The 26,062-nt window shown below is 55.1% G+C and overlaps 8 protein-coding genes across 8 annotated transcripts; 3 read left to right on the top strand and 5 right to left on the bottom strand.

Moving 5' to 3' along the window:
- Nucleotides 1-1,047: 1,047 nt before the first annotated feature.
- On the bottom strand, nucleotides 1,048-2,672 carry C8Q71DRAFT_903958 (uncharacterized protein; the record flags this gene model as incomplete). The annotated part of the gene is made up of 7 exons (XM_047928834.1): nucleotides 1,048-1,064; nucleotides 1,119-1,191; nucleotides 1,248-1,478; nucleotides 1,535-1,825; nucleotides 1,895-2,023; nucleotides 2,087-2,278; nucleotides 2,343-2,672. 5 exons carry the CDS (start codon nucleotides 2,670-2,672, stop codon nucleotides 1,461-1,463), a joined length of 960 nt encoding a protein of 319 aa, XP_047784014.1. The 3' UTR covers nucleotides 1,048-1,064; nucleotides 1,119-1,191; nucleotides 1,248-1,460.
- Nucleotides 2,673-3,169: 497 nt separating this feature from the next.
- On the top strand, nucleotides 3,170-3,552 carry C8Q71DRAFT_877619 (uncharacterized protein; the record flags this gene model as incomplete). Its single annotated transcript, XM_047928426.1, has 2 exons — nucleotides 3,170-3,318; nucleotides 3,375-3,552. 2 exons carry the CDS (start codon nucleotides 3,170-3,172, stop codon nucleotides 3,550-3,552), a joined length of 327 nt encoding a protein of 108 aa, XP_047784013.1.
- A 461-nt stretch (nucleotides 3,553-4,013) lies between these two features.
- C8Q71DRAFT_853477 (uncharacterized protein) lies at nucleotides 4,014-5,392 on the bottom strand (the record flags this gene model as incomplete). Its single annotated transcript, XM_047926946.1, has 5 exons — nucleotides 4,014-4,231; nucleotides 4,304-4,530; nucleotides 4,609-4,831; nucleotides 4,912-4,971; nucleotides 5,041-5,392. 5 exons carry the CDS (start codon nucleotides 5,390-5,392, stop codon nucleotides 4,014-4,016), a joined length of 1,080 nt encoding a protein of 359 aa, XP_047784012.1.
- Nucleotides 5,393-5,800: 408 nt separating this feature from the next.
- Nucleotides 5,801-9,344, top strand: C8Q71DRAFT_698981 (uncharacterized protein; the record flags this gene model as incomplete). The annotated part of the gene is made up of 10 exons (XM_047920046.1): nucleotides 5,801-6,083; nucleotides 6,139-6,659; nucleotides 6,731-6,932; nucleotides 6,991-7,219; nucleotides 7,294-7,429; nucleotides 7,490-7,662; nucleotides 7,719-7,815; nucleotides 7,880-8,316; nucleotides 8,485-8,633; nucleotides 8,692-9,344. The coding sequence occupies 10 exons, from the start codon at nucleotides 5,801-5,803 to the stop codon at nucleotides 9,342-9,344; spliced, it is 2,880 nt and encodes a 959-aa protein (XP_047784011.1).
- Nucleotides 9,345-10,168: 824 nt separating this feature from the next.
- On the bottom strand, nucleotides 10,169-13,323 carry C8Q71DRAFT_877618 (uncharacterized protein; the record flags this gene model as incomplete). The annotated part of the gene is made up of 9 exons (XM_047928425.1): nucleotides 10,169-10,995; nucleotides 11,282-11,351; nucleotides 11,680-11,691; nucleotides 11,751-11,796; nucleotides 11,901-12,061; nucleotides 12,126-12,341; nucleotides 12,400-12,718; nucleotides 12,897-13,009; nucleotides 13,114-13,323. The coding sequence occupies 9 exons, from the start codon at nucleotides 13,321-13,323 to the stop codon at nucleotides 10,169-10,171; spliced, it is 1,974 nt and encodes a 657-aa protein (XP_047784010.1).
- Nucleotides 13,324-13,842: 519 nt separating this feature from the next.
- C8Q71DRAFT_720356 (uncharacterized protein) lies at nucleotides 13,843-14,822 on the bottom strand (the record flags this gene model as incomplete). The annotated part of the gene is made up of 3 exons (XM_047921356.1): nucleotides 13,843-14,060; nucleotides 14,335-14,618; nucleotides 14,728-14,822. 3 exons carry the CDS (start codon nucleotides 14,820-14,822, stop codon nucleotides 13,843-13,845), a joined length of 597 nt encoding a protein of 198 aa, XP_047784009.1.
- Nucleotides 14,823-16,291: 1,469 nt separating this feature from the next.
- C8Q71DRAFT_720355 (uncharacterized protein) lies at nucleotides 16,292-17,214 on the bottom strand (the record flags this gene model as incomplete). The annotated part of the gene is made up of 3 exons (XM_047921355.1): nucleotides 16,292-16,639; nucleotides 16,875-17,096; nucleotides 17,152-17,214. The coding sequence occupies 3 exons, from the start codon at nucleotides 17,212-17,214 to the stop codon at nucleotides 16,292-16,294; spliced, it is 633 nt and encodes a 210-aa protein (XP_047784008.1).
- A 5,111-nt stretch (nucleotides 17,215-22,325) lies between these two features.
- Nucleotides 22,326-25,926, top strand: C8Q71DRAFT_845398 (uncharacterized protein; the record flags this gene model as incomplete). Its single annotated transcript, XM_047926606.1, has 12 exons — nucleotides 22,326-22,442; nucleotides 22,475-22,485; nucleotides 22,540-22,643; nucleotides 22,686-22,757; nucleotides 22,923-22,947; nucleotides 23,191-23,205; nucleotides 23,508-23,643; nucleotides 23,705-24,840; nucleotides 24,874-25,213; nucleotides 25,270-25,615; nucleotides 25,669-25,831; nucleotides 25,878-25,926. The coding sequence occupies 12 exons, from the start codon at nucleotides 22,326-22,328 to the stop codon at nucleotides 25,924-25,926; spliced, it is 2,514 nt and encodes an 837-aa protein (XP_047784007.1).
- Nucleotides 25,927-26,062: the final 136 nt, after the last annotated feature.

The following is a 26,062-nucleotide window of genomic DNA, read 5'->3' as shown; positions in this document are numbered from 1 at the left end:
ATCCCTCTGGTCATTGTACGGATCTCAAACCTCCTTCCGGAGACGGCGTTCTCCGTCCATACCTATACATCGCACAGTTCTCCTACTAGATGTATGGTCTCGCTTTGCGTCACTTTCACTACGCCATAGTATTGGTACTACCAATGGAGCGATTTTACTGAGCAGCTCGAGCACGCGTTCATCCGAGGAACATGACAGAACTGACATTTAATGTCGCTGATAACATAAGCCGGCGCAGGAAACGAATGTAGTAGGGATGACGGGGTCCATGAAGCTGAAGATTAAAGAAGCAATAATGTGCACCAATACGAACTAAAGTAGGATCTAAGTAGCCTACTACAATGTCTAAAATATAGAAGGGACCACTGCCGGATCATGTATCTGCGGCACTTGAATCAGCCTGAGCCGACTCGTTCTCCAAGTCGTCAGCGGCGTGCTCATGCTCGGCGTCGGCGGCGTGCTCATGCTCGGCGTCGGCGGCGCGCTCATACTCGGCGTCGGGGTCGAAGGGAGGATCTGAACTATCCGGGGGCATGTCTTGAAGGAGACTCTCAAGGAGCTCCATTTCTTGCCGGATTGTTGCCGACGACATAGTCGCAACAACAGGGGCCTGAACTTCTTCGGCGACCGCGCCCGCATGTCGGCTGTTTGAGCACGGTAAACGAAGCTGTAAATCAATGGAAAGATTGGACACTTACAGCCCAAGCTTGAACAACGCTTTGCGATAGCGCATCCAGGCCGGCTCGTCTGCGAACTGATTGAGGACGGCAAGGAAGTTGTCGTAGATCTTGTAGTACCGCTTAGTGAACTGCGCGCCCACATAGCGGCCGGTCCGGTACATGCTCAGGCCGTGGTAGGTCTACATATCAGTGGGATTAAAGTTGGTGAGTCATGACATCGTGCCGACAGCCAACAGCGCAAACGTACAACTGTACATCAGCAATCCTGTCCATTTGTCTAACGTCATCTAAAGCCGTCTATCTTGTCTTATATAGGCAATTAGACGAAGGAGACAGATGAGGCAATACGAGCCAGGTTTGTAGATCCCTCTCTAATTCAAGGCACTGCGAGGCATTGAAGGCTCTATGAGTCATTCATTAGGCACACAAGAGACCTACCTTAGCACGGAATTCAGGCCCACTAGTCACTGTTACAGAACAAAGCAGTATATTCGAGCTGTAGCTTAGACGGCTACTAGGACGAGTCCGTAAGCTGTGAGGTCGAGAGAAGGCTAAATTAACCCGTACTAGAAGCGTTGAAGTGTAAGTAAAGTAGCGCAGAGTGCGTGACAAAGCAAACCAATGAGTGACTGAAAAACAGCATACAAAAGAATGGCGGGTATAATCGTATGTCCAAGAGAGTGTCCCGTCGCTGGCAGATCACGACTTGCGTGCATCATACACCTGATTGTCTTGATGGGCAATGTTCGGGCTTGAAGCTCTGAACATGGCACCAGATGCTCATAGAGAGTCTGCGTCCTAAACAAGAAAGCGATCATCAGCAAACGGACAAGTACAGACCATGCGGAACATACATCTTCGATAGTACTCATCGAAGTCTTGTTTGCCTTCATATAGTACTCCTCGTCCGAATACAGATCGTCGTCATCATCGATATCGATAGCAAGAGACCTCGATTTGGCATCCTTGAACACGATGAAGGCACGAGCATTGGACAGGATCTGCGCCCATTTCGCATCAGTGAGCTGCGCGATGGCATTGCCAAATATCTTGATGTTTGGTCCGACCGACTTCTCGGAGAACGCATCCTTGCGCTCGGGCACGATCTTGCCATCCGCGACAGCAAGCTTCCATGCTCGCTCGGCCTGCCATTGTGCACATAATGTCATGAGTATGCAAGCACCATCAAATTTCGATTTGCGCTATAGACGTACTGCGGCGGCGGCAAGCATGAGTGCACCACGCGGATAAGCGACTGGCTTCTTGACCACACGATCGATGATGCGCAGATGCTCCCCAAGCGCATCAAGGATGACTGGGCTTTCGAAGCGGTTGACGCGTCTCTAGTAAACCATTGTCGCCATGTCAATGAGCGGTACTATGAGCAGCCAAATGAATGGCATTACCGCAATTGTCCGTAGGTCAGGCATGAACTCGACCTCTCCGAAGAGATAGGGCTTCCCCGGCCCAATCGCAATCTTTGCACACTCCGCGCGATCAAGCGGATCACTAATCCCTTCGTTTTCCCAGAATCTCTGGACTGCAGCAATGGCATTAGTGCCGACCGTAGAGCGCCAAGTGTAGAGGCGCTGCGTAGACTGAGAGAGGTCGCCGGTTCAGCGTGGCAACAATACATCGGACCTCACAACAAAGTCTACGTACCAGTTCAAAAAGCGGAGTACCTGCCTCGACTAGGTACCCGAGTTCGGTATCCGGGAACGTCTCATCCCAGAGTCGTGTGAGTTCACCCGGGAAGTTGATCACCTGAAGCTCCCAGGGATTGGCGAGGCGAGCCACTATCTCGATGAGCTTCGGCACGAATATCTTGTTGTACCTCGATAGTGTACCAGGCGGCAGGTCATCATTTGTGATGCGCCGTCGCTTTTCCTTGACACCGCTGGTCTCAGGGAGGTCCTGCTGCAGACGCGCAGCATCCCCGAAGTCGCTGGGAAGGCCAACAAAGCCCTTACCCGGAGCCACTTCAGTTAACATACTAGTTATAATTGACTATTTAGCCAAACATAACTAGTCATCCAATGACTATAAGTCAGACTAGTAACCTTATAGTATACTAGATACAGTAAACTAGATACCACGACTAGGCACTATTGACTACTTATGTTTGACTAGATGGTCTAGATACAGTAAACTAGATACCACGACTAGGCACTATTGACTACTTATGTTTGACTAGATATGGTCAAACCAATACAATTGACTAGGCATAAATGACTGGATATCGTTGACTAGATGTGGTCGACTAGATTCGGATGTCTAGGTATGGCCGACTAGATTTGAATGACTAAGTCTGTTCAACTAGATACGGTTGACTGGATACAGTTGACTAAATTTGCTCGACTATGGGATATCGACTAAAAGGTCTATGAGATGCATGACTACGAAACATAGACTAGTCATAGCTGAGTACAAGGAGACTACCAAATTTGACACCACCGGCAAAAGCGTTCAAGTTCGACTGCCCGCCGTTCATGGTCCTGATCATCGCCCTTCTTAACGACGGTACCATCATGACTTTGTCGGTTGACCGTGTCCTGCCCTCGAACCAACCCGACAACTGGGACCTCGCCGAGATCTTCGCGTACGCCGTCGCCTATGGCTTGTACCTCACCTTGTCTACGTAAGTTCGTCATCTCGTCCTGCGTCGACTGTATGCTGACATGCTTCCGTTTATAGGATCGCCCTTGTTGCTATTTGCATCAAGACGACCTTCTTCTATGACAAGTTCGGTGTCTTGTTCGAATACGGTGCCATCCAGGCGACGAACCACAACGACCGTGTCCTGCGTTCCATTGTCTACCTCCAGGTCACCATATGTCTGACTAGTTATGCACGACTAGTTATGTACGACTAGTTAAGTACTACTACTTATGCCCGACTAGTTGACTACGACTACTTATGTCCGACTAGTTAAGTACGACTAGTTTAGTACGACTAATTAAGTACGACTACTTATGTCCAACTATGTACAGTTGACTACCCATATCCGACTACCTTTGTATGACTACTTAGTTGTTGACTATTATTGCTGGAGTACTCAATGATCCTTGTTACTATGGACGGATCAGTCATTATGGAGAGATTGAAGTGTGAACAGGTCGACTATTAGTCATAGGTTAACTAGTTATTCATGACTAAATAATCAATTATAACTAGTTATGTTAGCTGAGGCTGTTGTTACCCGACCACCATTGTTGAGGGGCCTGGGACGCAGCAGCAGCATGTGGAGCAGTTGTCCGAGTCAAGGACTTGTTATTGATGCCGACGGAAGTCGGCGAATATTCCTGTTCAACACCCTCAGCGGTGACGATGGGATTAGGACCAACGATGCCCTGACAATATGCATAGTAAGTCAATGAAGAACGACCAATTCAGACCACTCGCCTGAGCGGTGCGACGGGGCTCTTCATCGACACCACTATCTATGGAGTTGTTGCTCGATTCAAAGCCTTCCGTACCAGATTCACCAATCGCCTCGCCATGGACTGGGTGCTGTGGAGCAGGCTCCTTGTCGGTGGGCCCATCATTGGGATCTACAAGAGGCAGCAAGACATGTGGTCAGCGATCCAAGGTGCCCAACACATCCCTAATGCATGAAACGTCACCGGTAATCGGAGCCTGTCGGCGGCGGGGCCTGGTAGACTTCTCAGGGCCGTGACTGTCAGCAGGCGCTGGAACACTACGCGTGGCGGTTGCAGGCTGGGGCGGCAGTGACGGTGGTGTGACAGGCAATTTTCCCTGGAGTCCTTTCCACGACACGAGCATCCCTGAGGGGTGTGCCGGCTTGAGCCTCTTCGCACTCGGCTCAATTGGAGACGCCAGCGCCATGGGCCTGGTCAACCATCAACGCTCCAGTTAGCAGAGTGCGTACTAGTATCCAGTGAATGATCTGAGTGACTCAGCCACGTACAATGTGCCAGTCGATGGGGCCAACTTGCGTTTCCCGGACGCGCCAGCCTGAGGCTCATTGACATCCTTCGGCTTTCCAGCACGGGCCGCCACCGCTGGCGTAACTCCGACAGATGTCGGAACTTGGGTCTCGGCCAGGGGAAAGTTGTCGATGTCTGACCGGGTGACTTTCTTCGCCCTTTTCTTCTTCTTTGACGGGGCCTTCTGTGCCTGAAGGGGTGTATCTGTGAGGATAAGTGTTGCACCATCGTGCAGATCAACGGTTAGAATCCATCAGGTCAGCCCGATCAATGGACTTGGATACCTGCACTCTCACTGTCGGAGATCTTGTCATTCATGGCCGCAGAATCGTCTCCAGGAATGGCTGACAGCAAATACAAGCAATTATGAGCATGCATGATGGCGCAGAGAGTTCAAGTACAAAGGACGTCACCATTCACTCCGAGTCCCCCTTGACCCGGGGACGCGTTGATGCCCGCGGTGTCTTTTCCAGTGTTGCTGTCGGAACGGGTCGACCGTTTCACAGCATACTTCGGAGGTAGGATGCGTTGGGCCTGTTCTTCAGCGTCACGTTGCTGCATATCATGCTGAACCGTCGCAACATTCTGGATAGTTCTAGCACGCGCCTGCGCGGCAGCCTTCTGCGCAGTGTCTTCTGCCTGTTTGGCCTGGGCCATCTCTTCCTTGGTGCGCCGTTTGACCTTGTTCTCGAGGTCGGGTAGACCTGGACGCTTAAAAGCGTTTGTGGCACGCGTACGGCGTTCAGAGGCCGGGGTATCTGCCATAACTGGGTAATCGAGGGATGAAATGAGCGGAAAAGGACGGTAGAATGAGTGGGAAATAATCAAAGAAAGGGCGGGGTATGCAGTCGCAATGAGAGTCGGTGGTGGTGGAAGTAGTGATGAGGGAGCTGCAGTGTGACGTGGCAGCGGACGTGACTGAGTCAGCAAGCGAACAACTTAGAGACGGTTGTTGGCAGCGTGACTCACCCAAATCATGAGCCAATCTGGGCACGGCCTGCAGAATGGGCAGACCGCTCAGCCGTTCAGCCCGTGCCTGGGCATTGCGCCACTCACATCTAAGCCTTATCAGCGCGCGCGCAGAGACAACACCAGCGTGCTCACCTCAGCCCTCTCCCCCATCGTGTCCTGAACAGACAGCAATCTCAGGTCTCCTACTCATTGCGCGAAGACATGGATCATTATTCTGTACAAATCCACTGTCATCTCTGTGGAAAATCGTTTCAGAATCGATCAGGACTCACCCAACATCGCAATTCGACCCATGCCCAACCACCGACTGGCCCCGCTGCAAGGGATCATGAAGATCCAGTCGATCCACTGCAAGTACAGCATGCAGACAATGGTGACAATGCCTTCCCTAATGAAATGCCGGCCCGGAGGGTTGAAGATCGACAGGGCGAGCCAGCCGCGGCGCCGGTGAGGTGGACGCGCAGACTTCATCCTGCACTGAACGGTGAGTAGGCTGTGTCAGCCCGGATTGAATCACATACCAATCTCGATGACTGTAGCATTGCCGTGCACTAGGGATGGCAGTAAATTCCTCGAGCTGGGAGCCCCACCGCCGCCACGCGACAAGCCCACTAAAGGCGACTGGGCTCCGTTTGGCTCTCGCCTCCAGTTTGAGGTGGCGGAGTTCCTGTACAAGAAGAATCAGATGTCGCAGAGAGACATCAATACCTTGATGGATCTGTGGGCCGCGTCGCTGGTCGAGTATGGAGGCCAACCGCCGTTTGCGAATTCCGCTAACCTCCTCGATACGATCGACGCAATCGCGCTTGGTGATGCACCTTGGTCGAAAATTGAGCTCAGCTATCAAGGACCACAGCCAGAAGGCGACGTACCATCGTGGATGACCGAGACATACGTTATCTGGAAACGAGACACCCGCACTGTGGTCCACTCGTTGATCGACTGCGAGGACTATAACGGCGACGGCGAGTTCAACCTTGTGCCGTATCAGGAAGTGAATGGACAAGGAGGACGACGACTCACCAACGTTTTATCAGGCAACTGGGCGTGGAGGCAGGCCGTGAGTCACATCTGTCGAATAAGGTTCTGCTGGCCCAGCGGCGGCGCCGCGGCTTACGGACTCATTAACAGGACAGAATCGCAGAAGATCCGACGACCCACGGGTCGATGTTCGTACCCATCATTGTGGGAAGTGACAAGACCACCGTGTCGGTTGCGACGGGGCAGAACGAGTACTACCCGCTTTATGTCTCCATCGGCAACGTTTCGAACAGTGTGCGGCGGGCCCATCGCAATGCAGTCCGTATTGTTGCGTTTCTTGCCATAGCCAAATGTACGTCCCACATGTGCTCGAGTTCTTACCTGAACCGCTTGCTGATGGATTAAGACAGGTGAGAAGAAAGACAAGAATAGCACCGCATTTCGTACATTCAAGCGTCAGTTGTACCACGCCAGTGTTTCTATTGTTCTGGGCCCTCTCCGTCCAGCGATGTCCACCCCGGAGGTCGTGCGCTGTCCTGATGGTCACTTCCGCCGTACCATCTACCAAGTGGGACCCAATCTCATGGATTATCCAGAGCAGGCACTGGCAGCCTGTATTGTCGAGGGGTGGTGTCCTGTGTCAGTACTTCATTGCTTGTGCAATCGTCGCTGGCCGCACCTGAACACGATTCCTGACGTGCTGCCCATTGTAGATGTCCCGGACACTGCCACCACCTGGACGACGGTTTCACGCAGGGCCGCCGAAGCCAGGAGTTGACGGAGGAGCTCGTCCGACGTTTGGATGCTAAGCAGCTATGGGAGGAGTATGGGATTGTGGCGAACGTCATTGTAAAGTCATATTCGCTCGAATGGTGACAGAGTTGCATACTCACTTGTCCGTACCACTAGCCATATACGAACGACTTTCCGCGCGCTGACATCCATGAGATATTGTCCGGTGATCTCCTACATCAACTCATCAAGCCCTTCAAGGACCATGGTGTCGACTGGACCATTGAGTATTTGAAGATTGAGTACGGAGAGGCGCGAGCGGCCGAGATTCTGGATGAGATCGACAGACGGTCAGCTCAATCATACTCTCAATCATATGTACTCACATCGATGATCATCATGGCAGAATTGCTGCAATGCCGCCGTTTGTGGGACTACGCCATTTCCACCAAGGGCGGAATTTCAAACAGTGGACTGGCGACGATTCCCGCGCACTGATGAAGGTAAGCCGGAAGCACGCTCGGTGCAGCAACACTTCTCACTTGCACTGAACTTTGTCACTTACAGATCTGGCTTGCGGCTATCAAAGGGCTGGTTCCACGCGAGATCGTATGCATGACTCGCGAGTACCTAGAATTTGCCTACCGAATCCGGCATCCAATTCAAACGGATACCAAACTCGATGAATGTGAGGCGCACCTTGCTCAATATCACCATCACCGCGAGTTTCTCCGGCATGCAGGGGTTAGGCCAGAGGGCTTCTCGATCCCACGTCAACATTCCCATGGACATATGCCTCGTCATACGTGGAACTTTGGGGCGTTGTATGGCCTATGTACGTCTCTCACAGAGAGCAAGCACATCAAGGCGGTCAAGGAGCCGTGGCGGCGCTCAAACCGCTACCGTGCTCTCGGCCAGATGCTCACGACCAATCAGCGGCTTGACAAGCTCGCCGCGGCGCGTGTGGACTTTGCCGCGCGAGGCATGCTCGAAGGTACCTGCTTGTCGGAAGCTGTTACCACCTCGCTGTCTCGATCTTCGCCGGGTCCAGCAGGGCCTTTCGCTGCTGATCTGCCACTCGAAGATCAAGCTGACGAGCTCGACTATCCTCTGCAAGGTCCACCGCTCATTCCGGAGCAAGCTCCTCAGCCGAACCCGCAACTGCCAGCTAGACCCGCCGGGCCTGGCGCCGCGGATGATGCACAGAACAACGTGAATCGCGCGGATGGACGGGTAGCGGGGGCGGATGACGATGACGATGATGAGGGAGTTGTGGAGGGTCCGCCTGTCGAGGCATTTGTTGTTCTGGCGCGTCAGCGAGGTACGTCGTATACATCGCTTGGATCACTGTGTATTGCTCACCATGCGCAATCATTCAGCTAAGGGATATCCCAAATTGCTAGGTGACCTTAGCGCGCATATTAGCCGTCCGGAGTTCACAACGTGCATCGGACACTTCCTGGCTCAACAGCTGCACGAAGATCCCGAAGACGAAGATGTGCTAGCCACCTATACCCTTCCAAACCTACGACTCTCGGTCTATCCATCGGCAGTCGCCACATTCTACGCTCCAGCAGATCCATCTGGTCCTGGTGGGATGCGTCGCGAACGCATTCGAGCCACACCGTCTTGGCGGTCGGAAGGCGCACGCTACGATTGCGCTTACATCGTGAAGGACTCTGCTCAGGAAGGATTTCGGGGTTTGGACGCCGTACGTATCCGCCTTCTGTTCTCGTTCAAGTTCAACGGCATCTTGTATCCATGCGCCCTCGTTGAATGGTTCGAACCGATTGGCGATGAACCTGACGAAGAGACGGGAATGTGGATGGTCGAGCCAGAACTCGATGCTGATGCACGGCGACCCTGCCAGGTTGTCCATCTGGACTCTATCTTCCGTGCCGCGCATTTACTACCCGTGTATGGTGAAGACCCACTTCCTATTGGTTTCCGCGCGCAGGACTCACTCGACGCGTTTCGTGCATACCTTGTTAGCAAATACGTTGATTATCATGCTCATGAACATGTCTTTTAGTACAGTATCCTTGATGTTCTGAAATACATACCATGGGTGACGCAGGCGGGTATCTATAGGTGGGTTCGTGTAGCTCGTCCACCGCAACATCGAACATCACACGAAGCGCGCGGATGTATGAGTGTCGCGGTCAGACCATAAGCGCTCGTTTGAAAGTACCTCGCTCAGTTCAGCGTCGAAGAATAAGACTTGAGCTTTGCAAGGTGCATAGTACATGCCAGATTCATGTGCGTCGTGCAAAACAATAACGTCGGGAAGCGTCGTTACCCACGCAAGTTCAATAAGTAGTCTTGCTGAGCAGCCGTGCCACCGCGACAGGCGCTTCGCGAGCGTGGCACCTGCGACCTATCCTTACGACTTACCATGACCATCCCGCACGACCATCCCGCACCCCACATTGCGTATTCATTCCTTCGACCTCTATCTGATTCCTTTTCTCCTAACTGTGGTCAACCATCTCGACTGGACATCAGAACTGCGCAGGCACCGCGCGAAAGCACAAGCATTGCAGGACTCGAAGACTCGGATGCCAGCTGCTGGCATGCCCGGAATTGGAAGGCGATGCAGGAGGCAGGAGATACGGAGCATATAAACACAGTACGTATCTCGCTCGCTTCGAATTTAATGAGCGGCCGTCGACTATGCGTCCACATATCCTCTTCTCCTGCTACCTTATTCACTTCTATCACCCGTTCGCAAGCACATGGAGACTTTGCGCACTGCAGCCCTGCGTCGATGTGCGCGTTGGGGATCGGCCCGGGTGAAGCATCCGCGGGTTGCAGGCAATTATCTTTGCGTGTCGTGAGCGGATGACAGTGTTTTTGTCATTTCCAGCCTTTGTAATCATCGCCTCCTCTGATACTAGTACGCCGAACTGATCGTCTTGCGAGACAGGTAGACAGCTTTCTCAGCGCCATCCCGGCACCTCTCCACCTCCGAAACAATGCCCGCCAGCGCGGGTGCGGCAACGTCGGCCTGGCGTCCTTGGCGTGATAGAGGTTGACCGCGCAGCGCATCTCCTCGTCCTCCTCGAGATCGCGCAAGAAGAGCTCGCAGTCTTCCTCGACCTTCTTCTTGTCGCGGCCACCCATGGGGCCGACAACGCCGCGGTCGGCGCTGGTGTCGCCCTCCTCGCTGGCCTCCCTCGCGATGCTGCGGAGGCGCCAGTTACGGGGCTTGTTCTTCTTCAAGCGGCAGTTGGGGTACGCCTTCTTGACGAGGATGACGTCGGGGACGCGGTGCACGGGGAGGGAGGCAAAGGCGTCGGGGACGCGGTGCGCGGGGAGGGAGCCAAAGGCGTCGGAGTTGAAGTTGGCATTGGTGAGGTAGTAGCCGAGCGCGGCGTCGCCGGGCTGGAGGATGGCGCCGAGGTGGGTGCGGGTGTGGAGAATCTGTGAGGCCACGCCGCCGTCCATGGCGTCGTCCTCGGCGCCGCCGCCGGAGGCGAATGCGCCGCTGAGGGCGACCTGTGCGTCGGCAAGAACCGACTTGCCGCGCATCTGGCCGGAGGGCTCGACGTCGAGGACGGTGAACTCGACGAGGTCAGCGACCCCCGCGAGGGACTCGAAGGGCGTGCGCAAGTACGACGCATCGGGGATATCGACGAACTGGAGTGTGGCGGGGTCGAGGAAGTGGAGGCAGGCGGCGTCCACTATGTGGTGCTGGTCAATCCTTACAAATCCCTCGGAAGAAGCAGGCCAACACGGGTCACGCAAACCGAAGGATGCCAACCTGCTCGACTACGTCGAGCTCAGCATATCAACAAAGGGTGCGTGCGCAACATCGCTGTACTCGAGAAGCACGCGGCGATGTATAAGAAGCGCGAGCACACCCATCCACGTATGCATCCCCCGAGCATGCAGCTCGCGATGCTCGCCGCGTCGGGAATGGTCCCTCGGAGGTGCCCTCTGCGAGCCCAGATGCCAGCCGTCACGCACCACCCACAATTGGCACACCGGTGCTCGTACCAGACTCGTCGACGTCGATGTGCATCGGCGAGCACAGGGACTATTGCCCGTCGAAGCAGTCCGAGCTTATGGATGCCCTCGGCGACACAAACGGGTTACGGGTTGTTTGCCAGCCGCGGGAACAACTACTTCTCATACTGGGCCGGCTTGCCATGCCCGTATAATCCGGACGACCTCGCTCGCACTACAGGACGCTAGCGCCCCTCGCGATGAGCCTCTTTCAGCCACCGCACAGCGCACTTGGCGGCGCGGTGCAGAACCGCACGTATGTACGTCAGTCGCGAGCTCGTGGCATCTAAGCCCGCCTTTGCCAGGAGTGTTGCATGTTAACAGGACTCGGAGATTGATGCAGAAGTCACACTACATACTATACCACACAGCTTTATATACATGTACATTATACGTTCCTAATGCTACATAGTTACCTCAGAAGGCTCACCACAGCGGTTTGGCGCCAATTTGCGCCTTCGCGCGCGGTGAGTTTCCTGCAAGTTTGCTGTTAGACAATACCAGACGCGGAAGGTATGTGAGACAGCCCTTAGACCGCTCAGAAGGCGCTAGAGGTGCTAGGACACGTCAGGCAAATGACAGATTTGCTGATGTAAGGATGCTAGCAATCAACGGATGAGAGATGGGCTTGAAACGCTCTTGATTTAGACAACCGAGCGCGTTGACGTGACTGAATGCCAGCTCGAATATCACCTCCTCGATGATCGAGTTCTGAAAATGCCCAACGCGCTTCTCGGGCTCCTATCCAAGCCGCGATAGACATGTCAGTTACTACTACTGCTAGTCTCCGATGATGGACACTTACCTTGCAATGGAATACACTCCGCTGAGTCAGCGCAATACTGTCTTCAGGTTCGGCTGTACTTAACGGCTCTGGTCCGAGCAGAAAGGCAACCCACGCGCGATTGTGTTCGACCTCACCCGCTGAACGAGGTTCCACGTGGAGGTTGTACTTGTTGTGCAACTTCGACATGACGATGCGCTTGAGACGGCTGCGCATGTTCGACTCCTCTTGGCGAAGCTGTGCGCGACATCTGTCAGATGCACCGCACGATGTAACCAAATGCACAAAGACGTACCAAACGGAGCCTATCCTTGACGAGTGGGTGCTTTGCCTCATCGACGCTGCAAGTGATCAATCCCTCCTTGTACTTCGCTTGAATGATCGTGTCACGCTCGCTCTTGCTTGGGAAGGGAGTGACGGTGACGAAATGTACCTGCAGGTCGTTCTTCACAACGTCAAGGAGGGTGCTCAACTCATCGTCTCCACGGGAATCCCGATAGCGTGGCCTGTTTGCGTTGTGTTGTTGCTTCCGCTTATGGCGGCGTTCTGCGGCTATATCCACGTCCTCGGCTTGGTCATCATCGTCCCGCTCTGAAGACGTTCGCTTTGGAGCGCTATGTTGGGCAGCAAATGAGCTAGACGGCGATAAGGAGCTTTGAGGCCTGATTGCTCCCGGTGCGGGCGACACAGAGGGTCTATTCGAGAGAAGGGGAGGCTGAGAGCGTAGGATATGACTTGGATTCAACGAATTTACATTCTGGATGAGATGTAAGAGGGTTGGGTCGAGCGAACCTGTCTGAGATGCAGGTGGAGATACAGCAGATGGAGACGAAAATACGTCCATGGTAGAAGCTGTCAGAGGTGGAATGGAATGCCGATGCGGACCCATGAGAGTTTGCAGGCGGCTGGATGAAGGGCCGACAGGGTGGACGGGCTGAAGACGGGCTGAGAACTGCTTTCCGAGTCCGGTTTGAGTCTCTCCGAAGCCCTTATAAACCATGCAACGTACCGTGTTCGTGGTGAATCCTGTGCTACTCCCTGCTTGATTCACTTCGGAGGCCTGCACCTGGGCCCGGGGCTGTGTGGGTCGTCGGCCAGCGCGTATGTTCTCTTCGGTGAAGTCAGGGTCGTCCGAGTCGTCACCCTGTTCCTGTGCTTGTTCTGCACGAGAGAGACCCTGGGGCGCGGGAAATGCACCATTGCCGACATGGTCATACATCTCTTCTGTGTATGCAGCATTTTCATTGGGCTGGGCTGATTGTTGGATGAGACCGGGTCGCATGTTCTCGAGCAGCTCTACAATACCACACAGCGTCAGAATGAACCCAGTAAAAAGTCATACAGACGAACCAGGGTCTGCATTGGCTGTAGCGTGAATGCGACGCCTTGATCTCCGCGGTTGTGAGTTGTCCTCTGTTGCTATCACTGGCTCAGTGCTTGTGGACTGCGACACATTGCATCAGGATTTCGTGTAATTCCTCTGAGGGGCCCTGTCAGGGGCTTCATAAGCGCTCAGAATGCTTCAGGTCGCATCAGAACGGCTCATATGGCCATCCCTCAAGGACTCGAATTTTGGCAAATTGTTGTCGTCAGACAGAATTGTCAGACAGACTCAGACAGCCTCAGAGTGGTCAGATACTGCATCAGACTGTCAGAGGTACAAGCTGTCATATATTCAGCACTCAGATGTATTGCTCGTAAATGTGACAATTGTTTATCAGCTACACTAGCATAGTACTTATATACAGTTCAGTAGGCTCGCGCGGTACGCCACACGCCCGTGCGCATCATAGCGGCGATCCTCCTCGTACTCGCCCCAGTACTGCAGGCCATGTTGTGTGGCGCGCTCCCGTCCATTTGCTGGGTTCACCGCGCTCGTCTGCGTCGTTCTCGATGCAGCTGGCAGCGGGCGCATCGAGGTAGGATATGCACTCGGTGGCATCACTCTTTCTCGGGCTGGAGGGTGGCGTGTTTGTCTTCAATGGGCCTCTATGCATCGGGCTGGAGCCTACCAGGTTGCCTCGAGCTGTCAACTCCTTACGCACCGCGCTGGTGCTTGGCGGTGGGTGCTCGGCGGGAGCTTGGTCATCGTGTAATCTTCCTCGGCTGTCTAGGCTGCCCTGCGCTTGGGCTTGATTCATTGATGTTGTGCGTAGCCAGCTGCCGGCGGAGTCGTTGTTTGACAATGAGAGAGCGAAGTACTCATGGAGGACGGGTATGGCGAACTCACCCTCCGCGTTGAACGTCGCAGACCCATGTGTCTCGTACACCTGCACGGGCTCCACTGCTCCTCGAACGTGCTTGAAAGTGTCCTGGCTCTTATCGCGTGTGAGGTTCAGCAGTGCCCGGCACGGTTCCTCAGGTGGTACATTCGTGAGCTGTGTGATGTTGAGCCGCGTGAGCTTCTCGGAGGTGCCCGTGCTCGCGGCGCCGTGGACATTCCCCTTGGAGGGACGCGCGCTGTGCTGCGTGTAAAACCCAGTGATCGAGCGGATGGAGAGCGGTGGCTGTTGCCTCGCCGACAACATATAGCGGGACAGTCGTCATCAGCGTGTTGCATGCCTGAGGTGACGGACACAGACACTCACTCGCATCGCCCTGCTCCGACTTCCGACGCACTGACCTTCCACACTTCGCAGCTCCCGCGCTCGTCACGACCACCCCGCCGAGCCCGCCGTGCTCTTGACCTACAACTATTCTCTCCTTGAGCTTGTGCATGGTACGCGATCGAGGGGCGCGCGGCGGGTTGATACACGTGCCGACTTTTCTTGTAGACGGGCCCGCACGTACGTTCTCGAGGTAGGCGGCAAGAGGGCAATGGTGAAGCGAAGGTAAGACGGCGATGAGGGTGCTGAGGCCGAGTGTGGACGTGCGGAGAGAGGAGGGTAACAAGCGCGCTTTCTGTGGCGTGTCGTGGCAGGTCGTGGCTAAGGCGCTTAGCACTTCAACTGCGCCTGCGGTCGTGACTCACAGCCTCCAACATCGTCTCACTCAACCACAGCCGCCGTCGGACCACCCCACCCACTCTACCTGAGCTCGACGTTCAAGCCCGACACCGCATGTATCAACATGTGCTAAACACGACGGATGCGAGGGTGGCACTGGAGACGGAGGATTCGGGCACGGTAGGTAAGTGCTCACACTCGATATTTGCTGAGTTACCGCTTCTTTGCAGGCAAGCGAGTGAACGTTGTATTCGTTCACTCCTGATCCTCACTCGCGCACCCGACTGCTTGATCATGTTACATGTATACACACGCTCCTGCTCACTCCCTCACTCGCGCACCCACCTGCCCACCGGCTTACCCGCCTCTCCAACCTACCCTGTAGTGCCTCCGCCTCCGCCGGCCGACAGCGAGAGCACGCGCGAGCGCGCTTTCGCCGCCGCCGCACTCAAAACAGGCTTGGACGTCTTGTTATGCAGCCACGCGGACTCGTAACCCGACGCTCTTCTGTTCAGCAGGCTCTCTGCGATCGCCTGCGCCTGCGCACTGAGGTTGGGCTGGCTCGATAAGTGCATGACGCCCGCGGGGCAGCTCCTCTCCGATAAGCTGAACACCCTGGTGCGTCTTCCCATTCGCAATCGGCGCGATGGGCATCGTTAAATCGTCCATCCCCTCCGAGACTCGAGTCGCTCGATCCTTCCTTCAAGTGCCAGGTTCAACACAAACTCCTCACACGTGAAAGGGTCTTGCGGCGAGACTACTTCAAGTGTGCCGTCTCTGCACGTTGTGTGCACGGACGAGCACGCGCGGAACATCTTCCTTGACCGCTTCCTCTGCGGCACGCCCCATAACTTCGACATGACCAAGGCAGCGCCGCAGTGGACAAGTGGCACACATGGCCTTGGACGTACGAGCGCGGGTCGAGAGCGAGCGCGGGGAGTGGTGATGGGATGGTAGGATGTGCACGAGTGCAAGACTACCAGGTAAGCCGTTGCCCAATCTTCCGTTCGCGCCGATCCCTTCTCTCTCTCGTAACGCGTCCTCGAACGCACTCTGAGCTTGTGCAGGACCCGTGTCCGTGTCATCGAACACAGGTCACGTCGATTACGGCAAGACCACATTGGCAGCAGGCATCACCAAGGTTCTCGCTGAGCAGGGTAGTGCACAGTTCAGGTACTCTGATGTCGACAGGGCTCCCAAAGAAAAGGCCCGTGACGGACGCTGCCATTATTGTTGTCTCCGCTACTGATGGTCAGATGCATCAGACCCAATAACATCGCCCCTCGACACAGCGCTGACGATGTGTAGCTCCTCCTCCGAGTCGTGATCGAATACATCATCGCCCACGCCCAACTCGCTCATCACGCCGTTCCCTGTGATGCAGTCCACGCGTCCGTCGTGCCACGTCTCCGCGCAGATGCGCTCCCGGACATGTACCTCCTCCTCGTGGCGCAAAGCGGCGAGCTGCGCGTTCTGCACAGCGCGATCGTGCTGCTGCCGGTGCGTCGTGTTCACGCGCCCAATGCCCGTGCCAACGATCTCGACGATCTGCTCGAGCTGGTTGGTGAACACCCGCCTACATGCCACGCTCTGATATGTGCATGTATATGTATTATGATCATTATGGCAGTTTTTAAATCCACTGCATTTGTGCCAATTTACGTGCAGGGGGTGTTTTTCTGACGAAATGTGTGATATGTGCTGTCTGATGTACTGTGTTACTGACACTGTCTGAGACAAAATGAGAAGGTCTGACAACATCTGATGTCTGGCATGCCCTGATGCTTCTGAAGCTCTCTGAAGGCCGACCTTCAGAGGCTCATACCTTCAGAAATTGCACACTTTCCTGATGTGGGACGTCCTGCTGGTGCTGTGCGACCACCGCGACCACGGCCACGGCCACGGCCACGGCCACGGCCGCGTGGCCCGTCCATGAGAGGTAGGTAGTATAGCCAGTAAACGAATGAATGCCAAAGGGTGGAGACGGTAGTGGTATTGAGCTAACTTGGACGTGGCGCGAGACGACGCGAGACGACAGGTGATATGCCTGAATCGGCGGCATGCGTTATCACTGTGACTTCGCTGTCAAACCACAAACCCACCTTCGCAGTTTCCAGCTCCTGGCATACTATCCATCCTCGGTCGCCGCAACTCTTGCTTGTCATGATTTCCCGTGTGCTTCGTCGCGAGTATCCAAAGGCTGGCTGGAAGTTTAGTCAGCATCCTACGCCCTTCGAAGTTGATTTTGCGTCGCAGGCACTCAGCGCGGAAAAGAAGGCGGCTTACCATCCGTTTGCTAGTCTGGCTGAACTCGAGATTGCGAATTGGATTCTTGACACCGGGCTGTCACAGAAGGCAACAAACAAACTTCTTCGCAGTCAGATGGTGTGGATGTTCTGCGGTTCGAGTCGCTTGTCGCTGACAAAATGATCAGTACCAGCATTGTCGCCATTCAGCACCGGACTATTTCAATACATTCCACAACAACCGCACCTTCCTCAAGGTTGTCGACACGCTGCCTGGTCCAGCAACTTCATGGAATCTTGCGGAGATCACCGTCACCGGGACACTCAAGGATCGCAGGGGGAAGCCGCTTACGGAGATCGTTGATGTGTGGATGCGGGACGTTGTGGAGGTGATCAGAGAGCTTGTTGCGAACTCCGAGTTCCATCAGGAAAATACTCCCCTGGGAATTAGCCTCAATTGTCCGAGATTCCCAGTAACGGGCAGAATGTTTGCGAATACGGAAATATTCGTAGCTATTATGAATAGTAGTCTAGGAATTGTACTGCCGTTATGGCATGCCAATAATAATGTGTTCTGCTCAGTAATGACAGTGTCATGTATATGAATACAAGATCCACCGAATAACAAAACATCACATCTGAACTTGTTGCGAACTCGGAGGACCGACTTCAATACAATTGTCTCCGGTAATCCTGCCATATATTGCTACCCGGTTGATTAATTAATGTACATCAACTATTGACTACTGGGGTTAACCGCTTCGACCACCGTCCATGCCCTCACAAAGCCAAACTCCTCCCATTCTGCGGCGGCGGCGTGCAAAGCACGGGGAAACACCGGGTATCCGACAGCTGACCCGTACCCTTCACGGAGGGTACGAGTCCTACGCGAGTCAGTATGGGTCACGCAGGAGAGTGGGCTTGCTGACGAGTGAGCACATGGATGCACACATCGGCTGTTGATACCACCCTGGCAGCACTGCGCGTCATACAACAATACTCGGCGCATCTCGAATCATCACGCTCGGTGACTGGAAGTCTGATGTCACGGCGGCGAACAGTGATGATACGGAGGGATGATGAATACTCACAAAGAGCACGGTACAGGCCATTGCTGGCGATTTTTGAGCGTGAGACGTAAGACGCTTGCAAGGGAAGAACAAGCCACAGAAGCGGTGAAGAGGCATAGTACTGTACTGCGAGAGCTTACCTAGAGTACCGAGAAGCTCGCGCGGCGTGGCGCGCGAGCATGATATCTGTGCTTGTTGATGTGTTGGATGGATGGAGTCAACATTCACATGGTGCAGAAGGTCCATGACGACGTACGGGGCGAGCCGCGAGACTGAAGATAGCTGCTTGACTCTGCGGGTTTTGTTGCTAAGACCATCCTCGTGGTGCGAGGGGTTTGTGTCGAACCTACGGAGCCAGCCGCAGCCCGCGAGAGTCGAGACACAAGATCCTGTTGCTGTTCGAATGTGAGACGCGCGCCAGGGGAGAGCAAGGAATGCCTGCCCGTCTGCTCTCTCAACCTCGTCTCTACCCATGCCCGCCGTTTGCTCGCGCTCGACCTCGTGCGCGTGGCATGTGTTTGTCGGCCGTGCCTGCGTACTGGGCAGTTGCGAGCGTTGTGAGGTGCTGACCCAGCCTTAGAGCCGGTGCGCGACGGGCCAGATGGGGATGAGCGCGAGGGCAGAACACGAGAGTGCGAGAGCAAGGGCAGGACACCAGAGCGCGAGGGGGACGAGAGCACGAGGGAGCATCAGCAAACGTGCAAGTTCCTTAGCCGACTTAAACGGCGCTTACGTCGCTTTGTGTCTTACGTTCTCTTAAATTCCGTCTTAGCAATTTGCTTGAGCCCCTTACGACGCTTGACAAGCTTGATCGACGCGAGCCCTCCCAGCCACAAAATAGGCGATTCTCTCTAAGCGCTACCAAGAGTTTGTAAGGAACTTCAACGGAACAAGGGGAACAAGGATGTAAGTAGAATCAAGGGCAGCGGTAAAATTCTGTACTGAATCCATTGATATGTACTGCGTGGCAGACGAACATAGCCTGCCAGAGCACAGTCACGGTGCAACTATCTACCATATGATACATGAATACGTGTGACATGTACCATACAAATGCGCCGCAACGATCGTCTCACCCGGTGCGTGTGCGACGTGCAGACGCAGTGGACCGGATGTGGGCCTGCGTGCTTCGGGAACAAGGGCGCAGCGGGCGCGCTGTTCTGCGTGGCAGGGAAGGACGGCGGCGTGGGCGAGGTGTATACATACGTTGGTCGTTCGCCCGTGCGTGTACAGTCTGCGGATGGATTGGACAGGTTAATGTTCACACATTTGATGGCAAATATACGTACGTACCCCGCGTCCCATCCCCTTCCTGGCGAGACATTCCAGCACACCATCACCGCGCCATTCGCGGGACGTCGATACATTACATCCAGTGAGGGTTAGTGTCCGACTCGGCATCCGTCGCGGCTCGACGACTGATGCGTGCACGAACGCTGAGCTCTCAGCTCGTCACGCGTCACGTCGCAAGTCTCCCCCTTACGCATGCCCCGCTCGCCGGATGTCGACCGTGTCCTTGCCTGTTGCGCCGAATGGCACACCTCAGCGGATCGCATTGCGTCCGACGCCCAGCTCGCCGGGCGTAGATCTGTCGTGTCTTCGCACAAAGTTGACATTCTTGCCACCGCGCACTGGCAGAGTGCTCGTTCAATAGCACGGCGCGAGACGAGCTCGCGCTACGTGTCCAGGACTCCAGGGCTGTGATCTGGCCATCTCCGGTCAGCCTGCCGAAGTAGTTGATACTTAGCCTAGTATCCCGAGAGTTGAGCCTATTGTGGGTGTTAGTACTTCAGTGTAAGAGTGGCTTGGGAAAGCAAGTGCAAAGTTCGAAGTTCAGACGCGCAGCCGTGGCGGGCGATGCGTCCAGTGTTTGGTGATGTTTGCAGGATTTGCCACGTCACCGAACTCGGTATTAACTTCACACAGGTTGAACCAGTGCCACGGTGACTTCCGAGTCTGTCGCCTCCCCTCGTCTGTTGAATCCGGGCATACTTGCTACGGCACATTGCCTCTCGAACATCCCTCTTTGGCCGGCCTCAAGGGGCACACGCGATACAGACACATCCCCGTCGTCCAGCGGCCAGCCGGCACGCTCAAACACCGCAGCCACGACAAGCTCCAGCAACGTGGGGAGATCGTTGCTGGAGCTAACGGACGGCTAGAGGAGCAGCGTGGGCGCGAGGGTACGAGGGTGTGGCAGTATGGCCACCAACAAGGTGAGTGCCCACGTTGTCGGCCACAGGATGCCAGCCCCACCGTCTGCGAGCCGGCCCACGCCTTCCACAAGCCGCTCCCCATCATCTACAAGCCCGGTCATCCTGCGCACTGGCCCGTCGCGCCCGAAAACACTGAGCATGAATGAGGCATACATGAGGCCCCTCGCGAGCCCGACAGACTGCAGCCCACCACTCTCACTCTCCACAAGCCCCGCCCGCCATTCACGAGTCCGGGAACATCGGCGACCGCGCACGAACCCCCTGCACACCAATGCGCCAAGTACGCAAACGCTAAGCACAAGCCCTCCGCGAGCGAGCCCTGGCCCGCCGTCTGTCAACCGCGCTCGCGCTTGGTGAGCTACCCCCACTGTTCGCTAGCAGCAGCCCGATGTACGGTACACCGACGCGGCACGCAGGAGTCCGCCGATGACTAGCAGCACACCCTTCATGCGCTCTGTCTCACCGTTGGTGAGTTGGCCGCGCGGTTCAGCAGGCCCCGCCCGCCGAGTATGGGTCCGCCGTCCGTCAGCCTCGCTGCCATCTGAGCGCCGCCGATTCACGCCGCGTTACTGCACTTCCCCACCGACCTCCGCCACTCCCTCTGCCTGCCCGCTCATCTGCGTGCCGACCCGCGGACGTGCCCGCGGACCCGCCAACCCGTGTCAACCCGCCTGTGACCCGTACCCGCAACGGCGGGTCTGTACCCGGGCGGGTATGGGTACGGGTCGAGTCAGATACACCCATGGTCATAAGTCATGTACTGTACATTCGTAGCATCGCCGTGTCGGATCTCATTTGCGTACAGTACATTTGTTACATCGCCAGGATTGGTTTCCGCATTGTCCGTAGCATGCTCTATCCCAATCTCAATAATACTTGATGAATGCTTGAATATCATGAGTGCCAGCTTGTTTCCCTTACACGATGTCTTAGGGCTGCTTTTCGCGCTTAAAGCCCAGCTTAAACCATCCTTACTAAGGGTGTCAAGGGCTGGCACCTTAATCAAGAGAATGGATGTTCTTGATTAAGCACCGTTCCTTGAAGTCCTTATCCACTTAAAGTGCTTGGTAAGGCCTTTAAGCACGGAATAAGGAACTTGCACTTTTGCTGATGAGCAGGGGCGAGGCCGCATACATGACTGCCAGTCTCGAGACTTAGTACTTAGGGCGGCAATGCCGGCGGGCTCAGGAGTGCAGATGGCGGCGGCGAGGTTGCTGAGGTAGGCTGACACTGGGCTGCCAGCTTGACACAGCGCGCGAGCAGCGAACGCCTGGCGGACGCAAAGTTCCAAGCGCTCAACCGGGATTTTCCGATGCAGGCCGCATTAGGCAAGTCCGACAGCGCTTGCGTCCGTCCAGCGCGCAAGTGCTGACAGCTCCTCCTCCTTCACCCTCCTCCACGGCCTGTGGGCCGCTCGCTCGCCTGCCACTCGCCCGCGCAACCTCAAGGTCGTGAAGCACGGCCGTTCCATGAAGAGGCAGGCCCATGATGGGCCTGTCAGAGGTACAGGTGCGTCGCGGTGTCTGACACGTCAACGCATGAAGGACACGTCAACGCATGAAGGACGCAGGTGCGTACTCACTCCGAACGCTCAAAGGTGCGCCATCACCCCCACTCGCCCGCGTCTCAAATGCGAACAAGAGGGCCGCGCAAACGCGCCCAACAAGCGGACGGCGGGCGTGGCCACGACGTCAAGCAGGGAGAAGGCAGATAGGTGAGTAGGGCGAGCGGATGGTCGGTGCCCATGGGGAGGGCTGCGCCGTCGCGGGGTGGAACACTGGGCCCCGAGGTAGCGTTGTTCACCCTCACGCTCGTCAACACGCCGTCCCTCGACTTTGTTGACGACGCCACGTACCCTATGGTACGTAGACATGCGCTTTGCGGGAAGCATAGACAACGCCGGCGTAAGTTACCTCTTCGCTCCCGAAGCACATTGTCCGAATCTAACTCCTTTGCAGGAGTGAACGGCGCGGATGGGGAACTCGCGGCCTCGTGCAAGATTGTCCCGAGGAGCATGTTGAAGCCCTGCGCCCCTCGTCGCCTACCACATGTCGCCCGCCCTGTGAGTGCACGCGCGTCGCTGCTGTTGGTTACCGTCATTCAGATTTTGTGGTGCGCCTCCGCCAGTGCAGTGTTCATTCTTTGTCGGTCATCGCCCGCGGCCCCTATGTCCATGGTGCGCAATACACCTGCGGCTTGCTTGCTAACGGTGCTCGACGGTGCGTGCCTTTCTTCTCGCATATGTGTGTCATTGTACTTCATACAATATTGTCCGTCCTGCCCGCTGTGCTTGCTTATTCCCAACCACCGCCACACCGCTGAACTCCCAATTGCAAAACAGCTGTTCTGAACTCTGATCATCTATGGTGAGTTGTCACGTTCGCGTCCGTATTTGTGCACTGACGATTTCACTCAGGTCACGCTCTGTTGGGTGATGCAAAGGCTATGGCATAGATAGCTTGGTGAGCCATGATTATCCTTGATGGACGTTGCCGCTGACTTCAGTGTTGCAATCACACGTGTGAGTTTCGGTCATGGTGCTTGTCAAACACCTTGATAGACATGGAGTAGACTGTAGTTCAGGTAGTGGTAACAATGCTCTGCCATAGGATAGATTTTAGAATGTATGTTGCCCTCATAACTGTCATTGTGTACTTTACCTAGACAATATACTGCTTTTCGGTGGCATAGATTGAATGAGTGAAGAACAGTCCATTGATCTCATGAATATATTGTGTATACCCTAGAATAGCTTGACAATGCATGTGTCATGCCTCCGAATTCTGTGGTATTATTCAGAATGCATTCTTGGACCCAAGGGGACTAGGGATCATTGTGAATTATTGGAATTGGACGAATGCATCATTTTATTGCCCATTCCTACGAATCTGGTGGAATTGTTGCCTTATTCGTCCTCATTCATCAGAGAACTTTTTCCTGATGTCAGCAGCTACTGTTCTTGGGCGCCGTATCAGGAGGTCGAGGTTGATGAGCAAGGAGTCGAGACCGGAGAACGCTTCTTCGAAGACATGCCGTCAGCGGAATGGTGGTGGGAGATCCAGGTGCGTGGTACACTCACCATGTATAGCAAAGTGACTTTAAAACTTATGATTGGAGCGACAGCAACACCTCCCAGAGAAGGCTACTGTCGCCCCTGTCATTTTGGCGTCCGACAAGACGCAGCTAACACCCTTCAGCGGGGATAAACAAGCGTGGCCAGTCTACCTCACCATCGGCAATATCGACCAGTCGGTTCGTCGATCACCTTCGAAGCGGGCAATGGTACTGCTCGGCTACCTGCCGGCAACCAAGCTACAGTGCTTCCCAAAGGCACAGCGTTCCCTGGAGGGTTATCGCCTCTTCCACTACGCAATGAGCTTGATGCTCGACCCGCTGATCGTGGCCGGGACCCGCGGCGAGAAGATGCCTTGCTCGGATGGCTGGGTCCGCGAGATCTACCCCATTCTCGCAGGGTACATGGCCGACTACCCTGAACAATGCCTTGTAGCGTGCTGTAAGGAGAATCGATGCCCTACCTGTCTCGTCATGCCGAACGACCGGGGCGAGCTGGTCACTACGTGCTATCGCGATCCAGTGTCAACACTCGCGGCCCTTCAAAACCCTTCAAACGACCGGGATTCCCCTTACATGCAGCAGGGGCTTCGCAACGTCCCAGAACCCTTCTGGGCGAAGCTCCCTCATGCGAATATCTTCGGTTGTATCACGCCGGACATGCTCCATCAGTTGCATAAGGGTGTGTTCAAGGACCACTTCTTCAAATGGTCGACGACAGGTGTCGAGTCGGAGATCGATGCTCGTTTCATGCGCTATCCGCCGTACAACAATCTGCGTGTATTCATCAAAGAGCTCTCGGCCATTTCGCAATGGACAGGGAACGAGTACCGTCAAATGGAGAAGACGTTCGTTGGAATCCTTGCTGGATGTCCCCAAGTCCCACGCCGTGTCGTTGCTGCCATCCGATCCCTCATGGACTTCATATACCTCGCCCACTATCCCATCCATTCGACTTCTTCGCTCAGGAACATGCGCCGCGCACTTGAAGACCTGCATCGACACAAGCAAGTCTTTGTGGAGCTTGGATTACGAATGGATTTCAACATACCTAAGGTCCACTGGCTCGAACACTATGTCGTGAGCATCATCCGCGTCGGTTCATGTGCCGGATTCAGCACCGACATTTCTGAACGTCTGCACATCGAGTTTGCAAAGCTCGGTTATCGTGCAAGCAGCCACAAACAGTACGTCAAACAGATGATTGTTTGGCTTACCAGACGCGAAAAAATGCGACGGCTCCAGTCGTACATGCGGTGGGTCGAGCGCAAGACCGAGGAGCAAATCGTGGCAGAGATGATTCAGGCTGCAGAGGGCGATCATGATGCCGCCAATCCAGACGACTCAGACGCAGATGTTGACTCATCTGAGTCGGATGGGACAGCGGGCTCGGATGACGAGGCAGGCGAGACGGAAGAAGCGATGGATCTTGTCGAGGATACCTTGGTTGTTCGCCGGCGTGTTGGGGTCGAGGACGTGCAGGCTGAGAGCTGGCAGTCATTTGCGGAAGTCCCTGAGCAGGACACACAGGGCATTGATGAACAGGAAGTCAATGAAGAGGTAGGAGCACGAGTACAGCCATAGATAAATCGCAGTGCTGACAATGGATATGGCAGAACACGCCGTTCGGGGCATATAGAATCAGCAGGCTCCCAGGTGTAGGCGTCTTCTCGGGGCGTGACATTGTACGCGCACTAGGCGCTGAGTCATTCGAGGACGCATTATTGGCCTTCCTACGCAGACAACCCCTCTATTCTCCAACCACGCCGCTGCATCTACTCGACTATCACTACCCGCTGTACAAGGAGTTTACTCGCACCCTCCCTTCTCTCCGTGAAATCAAGAACGATGATTTCCGCGACCGTGTTCGGGCAATTCCGCGGACAGCGCAGCTTCCTGCACGGTATGACACCGTATTGTACCTCGAGGATGCAGACATAGCAGCAAACATCGGCGTGAAAGGTACGTCGATGAGCTCTATACAGTTGTACCCTCCTGAGACTCTACATTCTCAGGCTACCGTATTGGCCAGGTTCGAGCGATCTTCGCTCTGCCACCTCATCTTCAGCGGATGCGGCTTAATGCAACCCGTGCTGATACCCACCTCGCATATGTCGAGCTTTTCACTCCATTCCTCGACGAGCCAGAACGATGGAGCAAGCTTTATCAGGTCTCACGGTCAGTCCTTCGTGGACGCCGTCTTGCAACTGTGCTCCCACTGCAGCAAATCTTTCGGAGCTGCCATCTGCTACCGGATCCCAAGGCGGAGGTGATAGAGAGGGATTGGACTTCGGATACGGTATTAGAGCTATGTGAGGACTTTTTTCTCAACGAGTTTTGTGATCACCACATGTACGCCTTTGTCCAATAAATACCATTATATCCGCCCTATTCCTTGAACCATGTCAG

This window comes from Rhodofomes roseus (genome assembly GCF_022264815.1).
Source record: "Rhodofomes roseus strain CIRM-BRFM 1785 chromosome Unknown C8Q71scaffold_2, whole genome shotgun sequence".
In the NCBI taxonomy this organism is placed as follows: Eukaryota; Fungi; Basidiomycota; class Agaricomycetes; order Polyporales; family Fomitopsidaceae; genus Rhodofomes; species Rhodofomes roseus.
The sequence above is the reverse complement of the archived record's forward strand: the minus strand, read 5'-3'. Positions and strand labels throughout refer to the sequence as shown.